This window comes from Leishmania infantum, chromosome 30 (assembly GCF_000002875.2).
Source record: "Leishmania infantum JPCM5 genome chromosome 30".
NCBI lineage: Eukaryota > Euglenozoa > Kinetoplastea > Trypanosomatida > Trypanosomatidae > Leishmania > Leishmania infantum.
In genome coordinates this window covers 6,804-26,818 of record NC_009414.2, presented here as the reverse complement: position 1 = coordinate 26,818, position 20,015 = coordinate 6,804, and the positions used below count along the sequence as shown (strand labels likewise).

General features: G+C 58.7%; 8 protein-coding genes across 8 annotated transcripts; all 8 read left to right on the top strand.

Annotated features, from left to right (window-relative positions):
* Nucleotides 1-4,719: 4,719 nt before the first annotated feature.
* CYC3 (putative mitotic cyclin) lies at nucleotides 4,720-5,982 on the top strand (the record flags this gene model as incomplete). The annotated part of the gene is made up of 1 exon (XM_001466785.1): nucleotides 4,720-5,982. The coding sequence occupies one exon, from the start codon at nucleotides 4,720-4,722 to the stop codon at nucleotides 5,980-5,982; it is 1,263 nt and encodes a 420-aa protein (XP_001466822.1).
* A 984-nt stretch (nucleotides 5,983-6,966) lies between these two features.
* LINJ_30_0070 (conserved hypothetical protein) lies at nucleotides 6,967-7,524 on the top strand (the record flags this gene model as incomplete). The annotated part of the gene is made up of 1 exon (XM_001466784.1): nucleotides 6,967-7,524. The coding sequence occupies one exon, from the start codon at nucleotides 6,967-6,969 to the stop codon at nucleotides 7,522-7,524; it is 558 nt and encodes a 185-aa protein (XP_001466821.1).
* Nucleotides 7,525-8,541: 1,017 nt separating this feature from the next.
* LINJ_30_0060 (conserved hypothetical protein) lies at nucleotides 8,542-9,264 on the top strand (the record flags this gene model as incomplete). The annotated part of the gene is made up of 1 exon (XM_001466783.1): nucleotides 8,542-9,264. One exon carries the CDS (start codon nucleotides 8,542-8,544, stop codon nucleotides 9,262-9,264), a length of 723 nt encoding a protein of 240 aa, XP_001466820.1.
* Nucleotides 9,265-10,492: 1,228 nt separating this feature from the next.
* On the top strand, nucleotides 10,493-12,781 carry LINJ_30_0050 (conserved hypothetical protein; the record flags this gene model as incomplete). Its single annotated transcript, XM_001466782.1, has 1 exon — nucleotides 10,493-12,781. One exon carries the CDS (start codon nucleotides 10,493-10,495, stop codon nucleotides 12,779-12,781), a length of 2,289 nt encoding a protein of 762 aa, XP_001466819.1.
* A 1,070-nt stretch (nucleotides 12,782-13,851) lies between these two features.
* LINJ_30_0040 (conserved hypothetical protein) lies at nucleotides 13,852-14,277 on the top strand (the record flags this gene model as incomplete). The annotated part of the gene is made up of 1 exon (XM_001466781.1): nucleotides 13,852-14,277. The coding sequence occupies one exon, from the start codon at nucleotides 13,852-13,854 to the stop codon at nucleotides 14,275-14,277; it is 426 nt and encodes a 141-aa protein (XP_001466818.1).
* A 1,038-nt stretch (nucleotides 14,278-15,315) lies between these two features.
* LINJ_30_0030 (conserved hypothetical protein) lies at nucleotides 15,316-16,032 on the top strand (the record flags this gene model as incomplete). Its single annotated transcript, XM_001466780.1, has 1 exon — nucleotides 15,316-16,032. One exon carries the CDS (start codon nucleotides 15,316-15,318, stop codon nucleotides 16,030-16,032), a length of 717 nt encoding a protein of 238 aa, XP_001466817.1.
* Nucleotides 16,033-16,832: 800 nt separating this feature from the next.
* On the top strand, nucleotides 16,833-17,570 carry CYP9 (putative cyclophilin 9; the record flags this gene model as incomplete). Its single annotated transcript, XM_001466779.1, has 1 exon — nucleotides 16,833-17,570. One exon carries the CDS (start codon nucleotides 16,833-16,835, stop codon nucleotides 17,568-17,570), a length of 738 nt encoding a protein of 245 aa, XP_001466816.1.
* A 764-nt stretch (nucleotides 17,571-18,334) lies between these two features.
* Nucleotides 18,335-19,612, top strand: LINJ_30_0010 (conserved hypothetical protein; the record flags this gene model as incomplete). Its single annotated transcript, XM_001466778.1, has 1 exon — nucleotides 18,335-19,612. One exon carries the CDS (start codon nucleotides 18,335-18,337, stop codon nucleotides 19,610-19,612), a length of 1,278 nt encoding a protein of 425 aa, XP_001466815.1.
* Nucleotides 19,613-20,015: the final 403 nt, after the last annotated feature.

The window sequence follows — 20,015 nt, the reverse complement described above, 5'->3', positions numbered from 1 at the left end:
CTGCTCCTATAAACGAGAAAGGAGGGTGGGTGCATGCCTTGTTTTGTTTTCTGTTTTGTATGTTCTTGGCCACGCACACACGCATACGCGCGTGCCATCACCACTGGATGGACGAAGGCGGTGCGGCACGGGGGGAGCGTCGGTGTTGCGCGCTCCCGTGACGTCGGCTGAGCAAAGTGACGAAGGCAGTGCTCGGCCCCCACGGCCTTCTCTCAGTTGCAGGTGGGCGACGGAGCCTGCTGTTGCGTGTCGAATCGCACGTCGCCGAATACATGACGAGGGGAAGGGAGCGTTGCACGCGAAGAGAAGGTGGCGGGTGGACTGGATCGCCCACCTTCTCGATGAAAGACAATCGGCTGACCGGCAAAGGCAACTGAGGTCGATTCGAGGGCTGCAGAGAGCCGAAATAGACGTGAAGCGGGAGGATTGCATGCGGCTCGATGTCTTCGCTCCAAGCAGCCGCTGCTCTGTCCCCTTTCCTCTGTTGAGTAGCTTGCACGTATAGCTCTCCCGCTAGCCACGACTTTCTCCAGCTTCGGTCTCCCTCGTTAGTTTTTCGTCCTTAAGGCTGGGCGGATGGGTGACGAGGGTGGCGCGGGCTGGCGGCGTGCGCATCGCTGATGGAAGCGGCACGACGTGGCCTCGTTTCTGCGCACCCGCAGAGTTGGTGCGTGTGATGAAAGAGCGCTGCTGCTCCAGATCCCTCGTAGACACACCGCCAAACGGCGTGAAGACGATCTTTCTGTCTCCCGTGCACCAGTCTGGTTCTTCCGCCACGCCCTGCTCCTCTTGTCACGGCGCAGCCCTGTCCCTCCTTCCCACCACAATCCAAGCGAGCTTGACGTAGGCGATCGCACCACTGCCGTCGCACAGCCGCCTCAGCCCTCGTGCACATGTGGGTGTATTCGCGCGTGTGCGCGTGTGTCTCTCAGCGTTTGCAGGCGTGTATGGACGGATTCGATATGAAAACAAATCAACACTCAAGTAGGCCCGACGAGGGCGAAGGACATCGTGATGGAGGGCGCGGCAGCAGCAGACCTCAGCTCCCTTGCCCCTTGCCCCGCTTCCTTACCAGTGACGCACGCGCGTACCCGCGCCACGACATGTCCTCGAAAAGCTCTATGAGGCGTGAAGAGTGAAGGGCAGAGGAAGAGGACGCGCAAACCAGTGCTTCCGAGCAGACATTCCAGCGCCCCCTCATTCTCGGCCTCGCCTACCTCCTCGACAACTGCAGCGTGGTGGGGCGGGCGAGGAGCGCCACCAAATCTCTCCACGACGCGGCGAACAGCGAGCGGAGCAGCTACACACACTCTCAGGCAGACGCGCGTTCGCGCGTGTAGGTGTGTCGTTTTGCGTATCCACACTGCGCAGCAGCAGTTCTGTGGCGTACGGGCTGCGCTCTTTCCCCCTCCTCTTACAATCTGCAAGATCGGTGCGACTCACACGGTATACGGCGAATCAGTGCCACACACGAGCCACTCCCACCTCCCTCTCCTTGCGGACGTGAGGAGTGTGCAGGCGTTCGCACAAGCACGATCTCGACGGGTGAGCGTTGATGTGCACCTTCTGGGACTGATACGAGCGGGCAGGGAATAGAGCTGGAGAGATAGCGAGAGGTGATTTGTGGAATGCGGTGGGCTGATTGACACCTATCTGATGCCTTCTTTCTCTGCTCGCACACATAAGGGCGAAGAAGAGGCTGGTTCTCGCGTGGTGCGCCGCTCCGACGTGTCAGCGCCATGCTACGGCCTGCAAGCGCCCCCACACCTTCCGCTTCCCTTTTCTTCTCACCTTCTCTTGACTTTCCATTCACGGTATATATATATATTTCGTTGCTGCGTAGGCTCGGCTTTCGGCTCACCCCTGCTTGTGCGCCTTCTCTTCCTCAGTCGTTTTTCAACTGAGCACTGCAGTGATGACAGGTGCGTTGATGAGGTAGTGGTGGTGGTGGTGGGGGGGGGCCGGTGCCGTGTGGGCGGCACCCCATGCACTCGCCTTCCACCGTGAATGCCATCCTTGCAGGAGGCGGCACAAGCGGCGCCGGGGCTCTTCTGGTCTCTTTTTCTTATGGCCTGTTCGTTTCCCGGAGCCTGCGTTTTCCTTCTTTGTGCTTCTGCACATCCGCCCTGTCGCGGCTGCCGCTCTCTCATCAGGTGCAATGTGGGGATGCTTCGATACGCACATCTGCCCGGAGCTGCGCGGCGACCGTCGTTAAGGACACGTATTAAACATGCGTGGAGCGTATGTTGTGCCGGGGCAGCACATCTTGTTGTATACGTGACTCCGTTCTTGTTATCCTTCTTGCTTTGAGGGGGGCCGATGCGGGTGCGTATGGGCATTCTATAGCACGGCAGACCCTATGTGGCAGCGCCACGATCCACGCCTAGCCATTCGATGTCTCTCCGCTGCGCACGCAACCTCACGGCACTGCTTTTCACGCACTGCGGAAGGTCCACGTTGCTGGGGGCGTGAGAAGCAACGCAAGATATCATGCCAGCGTGCACGCAGACGCGTATTTCATAAGGCGGCGGCATGCGAAGAGCTGGAGATGACGCACTTCATGAAACACACGGTTTGCTCACACACACCCATACCCATGAAGCTACACATATAGGCTCCCATGGAAGAACATTCGCAGGTCCTCACGGGCGCACCTCCTTCACCCACACACACACACGCACCGGCATGCGCGCCCCCTGTATCATAAAATCCGTGGCTTCATTCGTTCTTGTCTCTTATCTGCACTCCTTGCGACGACTTACTGCTATCCACGTCGCTCGTGTTGCATTCAGCTCATCTTCTTTTACCGTCGTATGCCTCGCCTTAGGCGTCCCCTCGGCGTTTCGCGTGTTTTTCTGTTTTCGACGTTTTTTTTTGAATCGCTTGCAAAAGGCCTGTCGCTGTCGGGGAAGGTAAGGCGGGAGGAAGGCTGGCTCCGCTCCTTGCACCCCCTCTACCACCGTTTCGAACGATTTCCCTCTTAGCATGAGCACCATCAACACGAGGGAGAGAGGCGATGCATGCATCTCAGCACCACTCTAACTCCGTCGCCAAGCGAGGCGGCGGCGCCAGCGTCGAAGATGCTTCATCGCGGGGTAGGCCATCACCTCTGTGCATCTGAAGGACAACGCGGGTAGAGCGCAAAGCAGCCCCTGCCTCCTCTCTTACTCTCGCGCTGCCTCTCGCATGCAGCCCCCAAGCCAATAACAAGCCCTCAGCCGCTGCTGTCACCACCTAAACGAAAGCGGACCCGCTTGCTTTTCTCTGCACGTGAAGGGTGCGCGCATGTGCTGTGAAACGCCCACATCCCTGTGCGTATGCTCCCCCTCTTCCTTGCACACCACTTCCTCACTTCTCCGTCGAGCGCGTCACCTCACACAGGAGCGTGAGCACTGTCGCGAAATCCACCTCATCGCCCCCGGCGCACGAGGCTCCGGGGACGACCCCCTGCGCTGCAGGCTGCCACGCACAGCCTTCCCTCCTTTCCAACCGACTCTCGCATCTTTGAATTTCACGTGTCGTTGGCACCACTCTCTCGCCCGCTTATTTGTCCGGTCTCTTCTCGCCCTAGCAGCGGTTGCGCTTCTCCAGTGCGCGTGCATGCGGCGGCATTTGTTTCGGGACGTCTTTGAATGCGCGCTTTCTGATCCCTGTGAACCGTCGCCCTTGTCACTCCTCCGTTTCCATCGGCACACATGATCACGCACGCACGAGTTGAGCATCCGCGAATACCGGCGACGCCGCGTGAGGAACAGAGCTGCTCACAGCGAGGGCGACGGCGTATCTGGTTTAGCTGCTTGCATGAAGTTCTGTTTCTCTCTCTCACCAGAGGTTGCTCTCCACCCTTTCGCTCCCCCCTTACGCTCTCCGCTCGGGCACCGTGGCGGGCGCGGCCTTTGTGTCTGCAAGACTGCCGAACATGTGTGGGATGCCAACCATACCACCTCACCGTGCCGTCCAATCTTTCAGAGCATTCACCTACCCCCCCACCCACTCTACCTCACGTCCGTCCCCGCCTCCTCTTCCCGCCACTGACTTCGCTCCTCTCCGTCTCACTTTCTGGTCTTCTATCCCACCCCCGACGCTGAGCCATGATTGCTTGCACGTCGTTTTTCTCCACGTCTCATTAACATGGCAGCTTTCAATCCGGCACCGCTCTGTTCTCTTTTCACACACCCTCGCACGTCCACATTGCTGAGCCTCGTCTCTCTTCTTTACTAATCTCTCTCTCTACGCAGCTCCTCCGTCTTTTGCAGCTGACGCCAACCCCAATTCGCCTGTTGCATGGGACCTTTGCCGTCGTGTGCCTATCGCCAACTGTTTTCCTCTCGAGGGTGCGCGTGCCGGGGTTTTTTACGCGTTGAGCTCATTTTTTTCTTTGTCGCGTCATTTCTTGCTCCGTCTTGGCTCTCCGTGTGCGTTCATTGAACTTCGCTCCTCTTTTGCGCTTCTCTCCCGCTCCCTCATCGCCCCCTCTCACCCGCGCCGACACGCCTTTTTCTTGTGTGCTCGCTGCAGCCGACCGACAGAAGCAGCAGCGACTAGGTGTCGTCTGCTGTCTGCTATGCGGGTCTGGTGCCGACGCCTTCTACTGCTTCCAGAGTCACCGCGGCCTTGGCTGTGTGCGGCAGACCTTCACTCTGATCTTTCCACCTTCACACCGCCCTAGATAAGCACGGACAACAAAGGTAGCGCTCATAGAAGGCAATTACGTGCACGATGTCAACCGATCTCGCGATTGTGACGACGGTCAGCTCCGACTCCGTCAGCCGCCTCTTCGGACCCGCCGGTGCAATGGACTTTCGGTCCAACCCGGGCATGAAGGACGAGTACGAGGATCCGAAGACGATCTTCAACAAGATGAAGCAGAAGGACGTGAAACCGCTGTCCGACATCAGCGTGTTGAAGGGAACCATCTACAACTATAAAAACCGCCGCATCATCACGCGCTGGCTGCGTGACGTGTGCGGCGCTTTCAACCTGCGAAGTACCACCCTGTGCCTCGCCGTCCAACTTGCTGACTCGTACATTGTCGGCAACCTGCACCAGCTTGAGCTGCAGAAGTGCCAGTTGGCCGCTGTCACGGCCCTGTGGATTGCAGCCAAGTTTGAGGAGATGGACGCAGACTTGCCGAATCTGCGCAAGATAGTGGACGTATGCGACGGGGCCTACTCTAAGGAGCACGTTCTCGCCATGGAGGAGGCTATCCTCAGCTTCTACAGGTGGTACCTGCCCCACACCACGGTGGTGAACCATGTCTATTTGCAGCTGCACCTCATCAATGACCCCGCCCTGATCGACTCGCAGCCGGAGGAGAATGTGCCACCCGTTGTCTCGGTCGAAGTCCTCGTGCTGGACGCGAACGAGGGCCGCACCTGGGTCAGCCTTGTCCTGGAGTCGCATGTGTCTCTGCAGGACTGCCTCGATCAGCTGTTCTCCGCCTCGAACTTGCTCTACAGCACCTCGACGTCTGTATTTCAGCTCTTTGGTAGTTGCTTTCTGCTGGCGGAGCGCCTGCCGCTCACTGCGGTGGTGGGGAACCTCCCATTGGATGGCAAGGGCTGCCGTCGCCTCTTCCTGTGCTCCTCGAGCAGCCAGATCACCTCGACGTTTGCAGAGCGCGGCTCATACGTCATCCTGCGTTCCATCAACTCGGGCTTTCTAGACTTGTGCGACATCCTCACTCAGGAGGTGGTGACGCACGTGGAGTTTCTTCGCTTGTACAGCTATGTAACTGCCTTTGGCGTAATGGGGCTCGCGCTGTGTCTTGTGTCCCCAGACAAGGACGAGAACAGGCGCCTCCTGCAGCACGTGCACAAAAAGCTGGAAATCTCCGCTACGCAGGGTCTGGCTGTCGCGGACCTGCTTACCTCCAAGTATAAGGAGGCCCTGCCCACCATCCGAGAGGGCAAAAGCCTGCCGCTCCCGCCTGAGACCTTCCGCGATACGCTGTGCTACTGCTTTGATCGCAGACTGTCCTAAAGCGAAATAAAAGGAAGTAAAACATTCACGAGCGACGCTGGAAGTGGAAGAGATGCACGATTGCACACACGACTCACAAACGTGTTCCCTACGGTCGAGACGAGGGCTGCGGGGGAGGAGGAGAGGAGGGGGGCTAAAGAACAAGAGCTCATGGCCGCCGCAGCGGGCGGCAATCCTACTCTGCAGCAAAACAAGACAAAACGTGAAAACGGACAAGCAAGCGTAGAGTGAGGCAATTCTCGCTTTATACTCTGGTGGCTGTCATCCACCGACGTGTGGGCATGCGTGCATCGTGTGCACTCATGGTGCCCCTCATGGAGCTACTTCCTCACGCGCACATGTTCTACTGCGTGCGCTGCGCTTTCCACTCCTACCTCTTCCGTCATGTGAGTCCTGATGGAAGAAGAGCGTGCGCGGGTGACACTCGCCATCTCACCTCGCCTCGCCTTGCCTTGCCGCCACCGCACGTGCTGCAAGATTCCGCTCTTCTTCCTCAGCCGCGCAGTGCGGGCACACACACACACAGGCACACGACCGAATCCTGAGGCAGCTTTGTACACACCTACGCGCCGACGCGCCGCGCGTGCGCATTTTCTGTTGCTGTTCCCCTTCGCGCTTGCCCTCAGTGGCCCCGCGGAAGTGGGGCGCCTCGAATGGATGCGCGCCGTGGCTGTGCGTCTGTCCCGTCCGGTGCCGTCCTCACCATGGAGTCGAGTGAACCACATTGCCAGTATGAACCCGGCCAACGTCAGTAGCTATCGCCCTTCGAGCAGGAGCCTGCAGCCAGGCTACTGCCCTCTGAGCACCTCACACCCGGCGTTTGGCCTGAAACAGGCTCGAGTCCCCTCGCAGAGGAACCGCCACCGCCTCATCTCTACAGAGCACCCCGCCTTCGGCACACGCAAGACGTTCTCGAGCTCCGACTGCTTCGAAGGGCCAGTCAGCGTGTCTGGTATCTTTCTCTCGATTGACCCGAACTTCACAATGGGTGGGCAGGACAGCATGAACCCCAATGCGCAGATTACCACCCGTGACGCGGCAGGCAATATGGCCCGTGCGCGCTACCGCTGCCACATCGAGTCAAGCGGTGGCATGAAGCTGGAGATGCTCGTGCGCGTGCAGATGGGATGGATCTCGCCCCGGGTGGTCTTCTCGCAGATCCCATACGTCATCCACCTCGGCAAAGGTATCGACGTCAGCATCCCGTTCGTGCTTCACTTCACCATGGTCTCCCTGCTCGACGAGCACGGCGACAACACCGGCAGCTTCTTGTACTTCAGTGGCACCCCTATGCTGGGCTTCTCTTCAGGCTTTAGCCGCATCAAGGGAGGTAAGATGGTGCTCAACCCCACCAAGGTGGTGGACCCGTACGTGGAGGTGTTCGACTTTATCGGGCACGTTCACTATCGTCAGATGGGCTTCGTGCTCTTCAAATGCCTTGGCTACCTGCTCTGCTTCCTGGCCTGCATTCCCGCGACACAGCGCATGCTGCAGTGCGTCCTGCCCGATCCGTTCCACCGACACAGCGAAAAGCCCCTGTAAAGCAAGAGCGAGAAAGGGAACGGTGCCAGTAGCGCGCGTCGCTCTTCGTGCGTAGCATAAGCATACGTTGCCGGCGCTCTGCTTGGACGACTCAAGTGGCTTCTCCAGTTGCATCTCCTTACTCCCTCTTGCTCAGGCTACAAGCGGCGGTGCCAGCGACAACTAGAGTAGATACGCCGGACTCCTCTGCTAGAACGGCGTCTCGGGCTGACTGCAGGCGTTGCTCCGCAGCACACTTCCCAGAGCGCATCCTGTAGCGAAGCTCACAGTAAGATCTTCTCCCCCTCAACGCTACAACAAAAGAAAACCGGCGAAGGCGAGGAAAACAATGCTCCCCTCTGCTCACACGCATCCTGGGAGGTCCACCTGTCTCCGCGCCCCATTCGCTCCTCATCCTGTGCGTGTGTGTGCAGGGAGGTGAGAGGATGGGGGGAGGGCGGGTGGGCGAGCCAAGCTGGCGCACTTCTGCAGCTACCTGCGCATCGCACAGAACGGTGGCGCTCGGCAACGCAGTGGGCACGTTGAATGCCCGTGCCAGGAGGAAGTACCGCGACGCTCGCGCACGAGTGTAGGAGTGACGCAGCGCCCATGATTGGCGCACACCCACGCAGAGAGAAAACGACTACATTCGTCGACTTCCACACACGCCCCCGCCCTCCCTCTTTCTCCCATGCGCTCGGGCTGCCCAAAACTCAACCGCTTCGTTTTGTCGACTTTGTGATCGCCTCCGCTGTGCTTCATTTCTCCTTGCCTTGCCACCTCTCCTTGCCCCTCACTCACGCCATACAGGTCTCCTTCGACGGCGTCGTCGCTACCAGCAACAGCGCAGCTCTTGTGCGTGCGTGCCTGTGCGCGTGCCATCGACCCCTTTACCCAGTCTCAGGTTGCCCGTTCACTTTAGAGCGCCACGATCGACGACCAACAGGGCCTCTCGAAGCAGCCAGAGAGAGGGAGAGGCACGAGCACGCGAGGTCGAAACGTACACACACCTTCACGCTGGAGAAGAGCGCGGAAGAGATGCAACGCTGCCTCGCTCGGCTGTTTCAAGCGGGCGTACATACACCGCATGGCTCGCGATACAATGCGGCACGGATGAAGAACTGGCCCGTGCAGGAGGTGCCGCAGAACTTTAGCTTCACGAATGAACAGCGCTTCAAGGCGAAGGCCGTGCCGCGAGACACGGGAAAGATCCCGCGCGACTTTCTGCTGTCCGTGCTGTACCGCAACCAACCTTGTGAGGTGGCATCTCTATGGGAGCACTGCCTGAACGATCCGCAGATTGTGCTGGACAGCAAGCGACACCTGCGCGAGGTCCTGCAGCAGGCCCGCGCGGAGGGGTTTGTCTCGTTCGAGAAGGACGCCGTGACAGACCGTTGGGTGTGCCACTTGACGCGTGAGAGGTTCGAGGAGGTCCGTGCGCTGGTGGGCGCGCGGGCAGAAGCGCAGGATTTGTACTCAGGCCTGCGCGGCGCGTCAGCGACGGAGACGTCGGCATACTCGGAGAGCTTCCGAGAGATGAACGAGGACACGAAGCGGGAGCACTTGCGCCTGCTGTCAGAGCAGGTGGCCGACACCACCACCCATCTCCGAAAGTTTCAGCGGATGGAGATGGACTACCTGCCGTACACCGACTTGAACGGCAAGGTGAACTTTATGTGGTGGTACGAGATGAGCGACACCCGCGACGCTACTGCGCTGCCAGAGGCAGCGGCGGAGGGCAGTTCGAAGCTGAGTGAGTAGTTTGGAGGTTGGTGGCTGGGGTGGGAAAGATGCACGTCTGCAATCCGGTGTGCGTTCGCTGCATTGACCGAGGCGATCGTTTGCTCGTACCGTAAGCCCGAGAAGAAAACCATCGCCCACATCGCATAAGCGAGGCGACGGCTGCGCGCAGACGCAAAGTGAGCGAGGCATGTGTGGCCGGGGGAACGTCGGAGCCGATTCTGCCAGCAGACGCCCAGTGCACCGACATGTGCACAGAGGAGATGGATGCAGGATGCTTTGCTGGGACGCTTTTCTTCCGCTCTCCATTGATCGCCCTCGACCCAGCTCTCCGCCGTCGCCGAACTCCACCTCTGTACGGAGTTTTTCTGTGTTTGGGTATGCACGCTCGCTTGTCTCCACGGCTGGTGCCTTTGCCATTCCAGCTAATCCTGTCATTCCTCATCGATGTCTCTCCTTTTCCGCCCCTCACCCCCTCCTCTGTCTTTTACACTGCCCACACACGCCGCTGGCGTTCTTCATGCGTTGCACTGCATGTCGTCCTCCCTCCCCCGTTCCCTCCGCGATCTCGCACCTCTCTGCGCGCACCATGGCGCTCGCAACGGAGAAACTATTTGAAAGGAGCAGATCGTCCACGCCCATCGTCTTCTGTTTTGGCTGGGCACCGTGTCCTTTACACGCCTACGTCTTCGCCCTTCCACTGTGATTCTCTGTGCTTCCCTTTTTGTACTTTCCCCATCGGCGTCATCCACATTCTTTTCCTTCTCTCCCACCAGTTCGTCTATTGTGCTTTGTGTTCCGGGCTGAGCGCCTCGACGTCCACGCACTCTCCCCCGGCCACCTCTCTTTTCCCCTTGATCTCTCTTTCTCCAGCTGCATCGGGTTTCCCCTCTCTCTTCCTATCTACCGCGTCGCCGCGCTGTGCTCACCACAGGCGTGCGTCGTTGTCGCGCTCGTTTCGTGCTCGTCTAGATCTTCTTTTTCCACATCTCTCTGTACCACTGTGCTTGCGTGCCTGCGCGTCTCGCCTCCTCCGCCTCGTGGTTTCCACAAGAGGGCTTACACCCGCGCACCCATACATGGGCACTTGTGCGCAGCCTACGCGCCCAAGAGATAGAGAGAGACAGCTGAACCCACATCCATATACACATACACACACGTGCGCGCCGCCTTCTTTCCTCCTTTTTTTTTTATCTCGCTCTGCCTTGCTGAGCGGGCGCGGAGGAGATCGGCGATATCATCGGTGGCCATGCACCGTCTTTCCTCGTTGTCCGAGGGGGATCTGTGCTTCTACCAGTCCACGTTGTACCAGCTGATCCAGGATGCTCCGATCGAGGCGAAGCCCGGCCGTGAAATGATGCGCACACTCCGCAAGGAGCTGGTACGATCGATGGAGCAGGAGGAATGCCCTGAATATTGCGCAGCCTTGGCGGACCTGTACAAAACCGTGACAGACACATTGATATCCGCTGCTCACCGCAGTGCCCCGCACGAGCTCATCAACCGCACCACGAGCGACTGCCGCATTGTCACGGACGAGGACGAGTATCAGTTCCACCAGGAGGAGGGCTTTTTCGACGACGAGGACGAGGATGAAATGGACTCCAACAGCGACATCAAGTCCACCGCCAAGGACGCAGAGCAGAAGCAGCGCAAGAGGGAGGAGACGAAGCGCAAGCGTCGCGAGGAGGAGGACATGCTCATGAAGGAGCGCAAGGTCACGGACGAGAAGGGGAAGCAGTACCACACCCTCGGCCCCTTTCCGCCGCCGCGGCTCACCGTGCGTGCCCCCACCAATACCTTTCCCAGCCGCAAGGCACTGCAGCAGCGCACCATCATCGAGACCCCCTCTTCCACGTCTTCGTCGTCGGACGATGATGAAGCGATCAACCAGCTCATTAGCAGCCGCTCCACCGAAGGCGGGGAGGCCGTGAACCACCTGACTGACTTTCTTCAGCCCCTGTCTATCGACTCGCTCAAGAAAGTGGGCGAGAGCGCCAAGGCGAAGCTGCGGCCCTCCTCAACACACGACGAATTCGTGTCCCAAATCGTGAAGACGGCGGTGCGGCTGGGCTGCGAGAAGGCGTGCGTCCTCATGGAGAAGCAGAAGATCATCGAAGATATGACGTCACACGTGCAAACGGGCCCGCTGCCTACGGCCGCCAGCATCGACTTCTTGAACACGCTTCCGGACCACCTGAAGCAGTCGCTGGGTAGTGTTCTGGGCCTTCCGGAGGAGAAGCCCCCGGTGGAGGACATGTGGGAGCGCATGGTGGCCATGGGCTTCCTCTCCGTGCTAACGAATCTGCGCTTGAAACCGCTCAAGAAAATTGCGAACGAGCTCAGCATCGTGCTGCCGGACACCAACTCAACGGAGAAGTTCTGCGAGTTTATCGTCTTTGCTGCCTTTCCACGCGAGCGCATTCGCGCGAAATTCTCCCGCGCCAAGCAGAAGAAGGTGAAGTTCACGGTGCCGCCGGACAGCATGAGCATCAAGGGCGACATGGGGTTCGTGACGTTCCACGTCAACAACATATCGATGCTGACAAAGGAATCGGAGCGTCATTACTCGCCGGAGTTCCACTTTGCCAATCTCAAGTGGAGCCTGCTGTGCATGACGAACAAGGAGTCGCTTGCGCTGTACCTCTGCCAGACCGGCAGCGTGCACTGCAAGTTCCTCATCACGGTGGTGAACAAGGCAAACCCTGATGACTCCATCTGTAATGAGGGCACGCAGAGCTTTTCCGCCATGTCGCAGGAAAACGACTGGGGGTTCAACAACGTCATCAAGTTTGCGGAGCTGCTGAATCCTGACCAGGGCTTTGTCACTGCCGATGACGACAGCATCACCATCGAGGTTGGCATCGTGTTGGTGGAGCCTCTCAAGACACCCACTGCACGCGAGAAGGCGCCAGTCGCCAAGGAGAAGAAGAACGAACCCCGCGTGGACGAGGCGGCGATGCTGCAGCTGCTGGCTGACGAGAAGGTAGAGCAGACGCGCAAGAAGCTGAAACAGGAGATCAGCAAGACCATCCGGGAGGAGGAGAAGACACGCAAGGACATCACACAGAGGGCCAGCAAGGCGTACCACGACTTGTGCGATCGCCTTCGCCAGGAGACGAAGCGCACCCAAAAGGAGGTGGCGGACCGCGAGCGCAAGGAGGAGCAGGAGCGGCAGCGGGAGCTCGACAAGATCAAGCAGGCGCAGGAGCAGACGGCGGAGCTCAAGAGTCGATTACAGTCGCTCAAGAAGGAGAATGCGGAGCTGATACAGTCGAAGCAGGATGCCACACAGGCCGCCAAGGAGGCAAAAAAGAACAGCGAGCGCATCGTCCAGGAGCTGAAGTTTGTCTTGGACAGGGTTCAATCGACCCAGCAGAAGCTTCACACACAGGAAAAGAAGCTTGCAGCGGCCAAGAGTCGCTACGAGAGCATCCTGGCCGAGGAGCCCGACACCCCCAGTCCGTCCGATGATGAGAACGACCTCATGAGCGAGGACCTCACGCGCTTCATCAACCTAATGACGGAAGATATGTAATCATGCACTGAGTGCTCTTGCGATTGTGTGTGTGTGTGCGTCGTGCATATTCTCGGCGATCGGCCGGGACGTCTGTCTTGCCACAAACTAAAGCCACGCAAGGACATACAAACGCGCAGGCCTCTTGTAGCGCACCTTTCTTTTCTATCTCTTTTGCCTACTTCACTGCCACCTCGTTCTTGTCAGCAGTGTGGCAATGAGGACACCACTGCGTGTGCGTGGGCGCGTGTGCTGGTGTATGCGTGCTTACGTGTGTGCTTGTTTCAGCAGTTTGTGTTAAGAGTAAAAACGAAGGAACACGATGAGCGGAGCGTGGAACAACAGCATTCATGTAAAACAGAGATGAGCCGCCCTTTGGGCGGTGCCGGCATTTTGTCCGCCGCTTGCGTATCGCGAGCGTTGCCGAGCCGTGGGGAATAGAACAGGGGCCGGAGGGTGTTTGGAGTGTCAAAGGGGAAGCACCGCAACCGCACACTCTTACTTTTCACAACGGGGGCTGGGCACGGGCCCACGGCCGATTTCTCGCACTCGTTTGCCTCACCCTATATTTTTCTTTAGCGTGTGCCGGTGCACGCCTCTGTGGCCCCATCTTCCACACCGGAAGAATGGTGTTGGCGAAAGTAGCGGCGCCGCACACTCAATTCTGGTCAGACTCTTTCCCCTCCATCTCGTACTCCCTCCCCTCTTTTGTGCCTTCCCCCTCCCTCCATCTCTTTGTTTATGGGCTGCGCTGTGTTGCCTTCACGCGATTGGCAGCGCACTTCTCGCCCATTCCACGTACGCTTACACACCCACCCACACACGCACAGCGGCTTTTCCCTACTGCTTCACTGGTTGCTGTTCGATTTTGCTCCCTTCCCTCTTCATCACCCTTGGGCTCCGTCCCGCCTTTCCTGCGCAGCCGATACCAAGACAGCTCCCTTCACGGGTTCAACCCTGTCAAAAGTGTGGTCATTCGCCTATCCTCCTCACATTCATCAGTGACACCGCAGGCGCGAAGCCAGTGCTCCGCGTGTACATTCTTTCTCTGTGTGTAGTGCCATCACGAACGTGCTGCTCCTCTGCTCAGCATGAACCTCCGCAATCCACACCTGCCACCGATTGTGGCTGGCGTCTTATACGGGTTGTCTCTCATCCTCTTCATCGATGGCATCGTTCTTGCCCAGCAGGAGGCCAACAAAGCGAATCGTTTCTCCTTTTTGCACTGTGTCCCTGCCATCTTCTCCACCGTGGGTCTCCTTCTTCTCCACCTCGTGTCGCCGTCTGAGGTCAAAGAGGGCGATGGGCGCGGCCGCGTGCTGCTCTTCATGTCATGGCTCGCCATGATTGGGTCTAGCGTTGGCGCCCTCGTCATTCTCTTCTTCTGCTATACAGGCAAGCAAACACGCACTCGCGCCATGCCAGGAGTGTCGCTCGTGCTGTACACGTGCACAGCGCCCATTATCACGTCTGTGCTGTGGTGGGGCCGCCGCGTAGTCGACAGTGACGAATGGTGATAGACGTCAGAGCAACCATGAAAGCCTGCGCTCTGCCACAGGCCCCGTGACGGGATAGGGTGCAGAACGCCGACACACATACCCAGGCCCATAGGAGGTGCTCCACGAAGCGGTAGGGCTACGTGCCATCCTCGCTCACTCATTTCTCTAGCGTCCAAAAGACGGGGTGGCCCAACCGTGCGCAGGCCTCACAAACTCGCCCACAGACCCTCTCACTTTCTCTCTGTATGCGCCTGCCTGTGCATCCGTGCGAACCTCGCTGCGAGTGGGCGGTTGCCGCACAACGAAAGCAAGAGCTTCACCGTCCTCTTTAGCTGTGGTGCTCCGCCGAATAACGGAAGGCGCCCATCTCACCTTGTGTGCTTGCTGTTGCCGCGCGCGCCGGCTCTTTCTTTCAAGTTTGTCATCTTCCGTTCTTTTGCCTTCCCTTCGTTGCTTGCGTGCTTGGTGTTTTCCCTTCGACTGTGTGTCTGTGTATGGAAGCGTGCATGCTACTCTGTCGCCTCCCCTTGCTAAGCTCTGTGGACGTCTGCGGCTTCATCTCCGTTTGCTCTCCTCCATGGAGCGGAGAGAGGCGCGGGGACGGTGAAGGAGACGCAAGCGGCGCTGAGCGTCTGACGGTCCTTCTCCCTCTTCTCTCTCTTTCTTCCCCCATGCAGCTTCGCGCCTGCGCATAGACACTCCGGGGTCTCCCAGCGCACACGCACGACATGACGCATCGCACACCCGTTCCAAGGTGGGCCTTTTCGTTTTCTTCCTCCCTCCCTTCTCTTTGCTTCTTTACCTTTACCACTACACTCATTCTTCGCTCTCTTTCTCTGCATGCAGGTATTGGGGCATTACTTCCGCACTTGTGCCTCGCATCTCCCTCTGTGACCCCCCACCCCGTCGTCTCACAAGGGAAGGACCTGCACGGCACTAGCTGAGGAGACGCTGCTGGAAGCGCTAGAGCCCTCTCTCTCTTTTTGCCGCCGACACCCACGAAAAGGACTCTCGAGCGATATTGACGCCCCTCCTCCTCCACCCCCCAAAACGGCGATGCGGCGCCTGCAGCGGCGCATTCTCAGCGCACGCACGCCGGTGCGTTTATTTGACAGTGATGAGCGCTTCGGCAAGGAGCTTGGCTTTGGACACAAGATGCGCGATATCCCAGTACTGACCGGTAACCCGCGCCCAGTAGCTCGAGAAGAGTCGTGGCGGTGCGCGTACAAGCTGAGTGACCGTATGGAGTTCGTGGTGCGCGACATCCTCACAAAGAACAAGTGGAGCCCCTTAGAAGTGGATCGAGAGCTGGCGCACATATTCGAGCGCAAGGAGGTCGGCAGTCGCTCCTCTCTCAACACCTGGTCGACCGTGGAGGAGTTCCAGCGAACGCCATGGTACCGGCGCTACAAGCCGACGGATGACACAGCGGCCAAGTTCATCTCGTACGAGGCGATGAAGCTCCTCGAGAGTGCCTTGATTCCGCCTTCGCTACGCACGGACCCGTACGCTCACCTGCGCAAGAGGCATATGGAGGACAACTGGATAAATGACAAGTTCTCCGAGGACACAGCCAGGTATATTACGCGAGAGCGGCTGGCGCAGCACACGAAAGGGATGCCCCAGTACGGTCAAATGAGTCGCCGTAAGTACATGGAGTTCGAGAGAAAGTTTAGAAATATGCACGGCTCCAACATGCATGTGAATGAGATTTACTCCGCCTGGCTGAATTCGCTCGACGCCAAGGATGGCGAAAAGCGGCAAGATGAATGAGAGACGAGAGCGCGTGCGGCGAAGAAGGGCAGCGCGAAACGAAAAAAAAATAAAAAAAAAGGAATGGACGCGTGCAGCTCTCATGGAGATGGCGCATTTCGGGAGCGACGCTGTCGTGCTCCTCTTCGCTCTGCTTCCGCTGCCAATGCGCGTACGTGAGTGCCAATGACGTACACACATTGGCAGGCACACAAAGAAACCAAGCACGAAATGCACCCTGATAACGTTGATTTCCCGCGCTGTCAGTGGATTGGAGACGTCAGATGCGCCGTCTTGAGGTGATGTCTGCCAAGTGTTCTCTTGCCGCGTTCTTCTAAGGCTCGAAGGGCCTTGCGCATTCCATCTTTCTCTCTCGTCCGCGCCATGACGAGCCTCATTCTCGCACGTGAGGTTTTGCGTAAGGCTCGCCTACAAAGGAGAGATACACACGAAAAAAAAACAACGAACAAGTAGAAAGCAACCACGGACAAAATCTGAGTATCCACAGCCGTGACGAGATCGCCGTGTGCGCGAGTGCGTGGCTGCTTGAGCCCTCTTTTACTCGCGCGTTCTGTTCCCCTTTTTTTCTCTCAACTTTGCCGTTTTTTTTTCTGCGTCTTACTATCTTCCTCACTTCATCGCCCTTTGCTGTGGGCGTCCACCTCTCGATGGCCGCGTACGTTCGTGAGGATGCGTGCTCGATGTGCGCCTCTCTCTGTACACGCACACACGCTTCTCCCCTTCTTTACTGGCGCAGCTTCGTCTTCTTTTTCTTTTGTTCCCTGCCGCCTGAAGAACACCGGAATTCGGTCTCGAGCAGCATGCCCTTCCGGGTGCTGAAGCCGCGGAGGGACGCTCCGCAGGCATTGCTGACGCCGCCATCGCGTGAGCAGGTGTACAACAACATCGAGGAGCGTCGCTTGAAGGAGTGGGAGAACTACCAAAAGGCTCACCGGTTCATGGAGGAGGCGCACACAAATCGCATTTTCCTCGACATCGGCATCGGTGATGCATTGGCGGGAAGACTCGTTGTGGAGCTCTTCGAGGATGTCGTACCCGAAACCGCTGCACGCTTTCACCGCCTCGTTACCGGCGAAGGCGGTATCCACGACGCAACTGGCGTCAAGCTGGACTACCTCTACACCCCTCTCGAGCTGATTGACCGCCAGCACGGCTACGCGCGCTTTGGGGATCTTTTGGCGTATGGCGTGCGTCTTGAGCCTCTGCGACAGGAAACGTTCAAGGTGCGCCACACCAGCCGTGGACTGCTCACGATGACGTCTTACGGGCCAAATCTGTGCAACACGTCTTTCGCCATCACTCTCGCCGCTGCGCCCTCTCTCGACTTCAAGCAGGTAGCGTTCGGCAAGGTGGTGGACGGGCTGCATCTGCTGGAGAAGCTAGAGTCACTCCCGCTGGATCAGGTAGGCCGCCCTCTAACACCAGTCATGATTGCGATCTGTGGAACCCTTACGGGAGAGCGTCCCCCAGGCAAATGGGCCTCGCCCCAAGACAGGACGGGCTGCGACGAGGATCTTGCATACGAAGCCATCCAGTGATGACGAGCAGTCAAGAGTCAAGCGCCTCCTTTCTCTGCGTTTGGAGAACTGCACAGACCCTGCTTGCCCACCCCTTTGTCGGCGTTCTCCCGCGTCTCCTTCTCCCCTCACCCCTTCCCTCCTCTCTTCTTGAACCATTGAAACGATGTTCTGTATTTCTGCATGACGCGGCACAGTCGCACAGAAAAAAACCAAGACAACGAAAACACATACACGACGAAAGCAACAGCCTCCTCCTCACTGCACGCGCACACAAACTCGCGCACGATTCGTCGTCGCCACCACCTGCAGGCCCCCTCCCCCCCTCCCGATATATTTTCCTTGCTTGGGCGGAGAAAGGCAGCGCGGCGACCCAGGCGCGCGCGCCCACCCACCCACACACAGACGCTTTAGTGGTATCACATGGGCTGCAGTTATGCAAAACGTCGAACTCCTCTATGACATCCTCTGACTGACCTCTGTGTGCTCTCCGTTCCACTGTTCCCTTTCTTGTTTCAGGGAGCGGCCCGATCTATTCCTTGCAGCGCTCCGTGCATGACACCCGCGTTGTTCTCTCTCGTCTATCCTTGCGCAACTCACTCAGCCTGTGGTGCGGTGGTGCTCCTCCTCCCCGACAAACCCCACACATACATCCACCAACACTGACAGAGCTTCTCCATAGAGCACAGAGGAGGTGCTGACTCGTCACCTGGTGCTGCCAATACGTCTTGCGTCGCCGCCTGCCCCCCTCCCCTCTGTGCTCGTGGAGCCCGCGCGCGCCACTCATGACAGGGGGTCTTTCTGCGAGTGGGGCGGCTGAGCCTCTGCCGTGCCGCGTGCCGTTTCTGCCCAAGCTGAAATTCCTCTGCCTTCACGTCTTTTGCGCGCTTTTCGTAGACCTCGTGCTGCGGCTGACGCGCTTCTTCAGCCGTGCACAGCTTAGGACAGAGGCAACGGCTACGCACGGCTCTCTTCAAGCAAAATCGTTCTTTAAGCTGGACAGGCTGGACAAGGTGCCGTACGCGGATCCGCTGTACAGTGGGCATGTCAGCACCATCCTGTGCGCTTTCCGTCCCCATCGGAGCATTCCGTATCAGCGCGTGGTTCACCCCGGCGCGGACGGCAACCCCATGTACTTGGACTGGCTGCTCACAGATTCGCGCCATGCCAAAGGAGTGTTCCTCATCATCCCCGGACTCGCTTCGTGGTCCGGTACCAACTATATCGAGCACTTCGTGTGGTTCGCCTTCACCCACCACTTTCACTGCGGCGTCTTCAACTCTCGCGGTATGGGTAACACACCCATCGAGACACCGCGGCTCATGTCCGGCAAGTGGACAGACGACTTGCGCGCCGTTCTACGCGACGGGCCATTCTCGCGTGCCGCCATTGAAAAACACTGTGGCGCTGGCATTCCTATTATCGCTGTCGGTTTCAGCCTGGGCGGCGTGATTCTGTCCAAGTACGTTGGCGAGGAGTGCCTTGCGGCTCGCGAGCTAGTCATGGACGCGGTCATGGTCGTGAACTCCCCTCTCGACTGCCTCGACTCCAACGCCGTCATGAACCGACGCATCAGCAAACTCCTTTACCAGCCAAGCATGGCAGGGGGCCTGACGGCGTATGCTCGGCGGCACGCCAAAGTGCTGAAGGATCTCCCCGGGCTTTCCCCGGATGTGCGCGCCGCCTTCGCTTCGGGGCGCCTGGAGAAGGTTCTAGCGCAGGTGAAGACTGTGCGCGACTTTGACCGCTTCATCACCGCCCCGACGCTGGGGTTCGCCACGCCGGAGGACTACTATCACCACATCTCCCCGATCGAGTGGCTACCGCACTTTTCTGTACCTGTCCTGTGCATCAGCGCCGCCGACGACCCGGTGACGGGAGAGCCACCCATGGCGAGTTTGGCTAACACCATGCGGTCCAACCCTAACGTGGCGCTGCTCGTCATTCCGCACGGCGGCCACCTCGGCTACATTCGCAGCGTATGGGACGAGTGGCTCGGGACGGAGACGGTGATGGAGAAAATCATCTACGAGGTGGCGGCCGCCATCACGCCCAGGCGCTAATGCGATGAACGCGATCTTCCGCACCCCGTACTCATTTTGTCTTTTGCTCCGTTTGCACTTTTCTGCGGTGGTGTCCCTTCTCCCTCCTCCTCTCCTCACCCCTTCCGTATCTTCGCTGGCAGGGCTGCTGCTGCGGCGAGTGACATGAGGCGTGAGCGTGCCATCGCCCATGCTGCGGTCTCTCGTTCTTCATCCCCTAGTACCGTCACGTGCGCACCTGTAGCCAGCCAACGTTACAGTCCCGCCCGGCGGTACTTTCCGTCGCACTGGAAAAGGACACGAATGCTTTGAGGTGGCGAGTTGCTGCAAACGAGGGGTCCCGATGTTCTTCTTGTCCACCACCGCTTCAGTCAGGCCTGGAGTACCGAAAGACTCTCTGCGCGGCGCTGCGTGAATTCGGTGC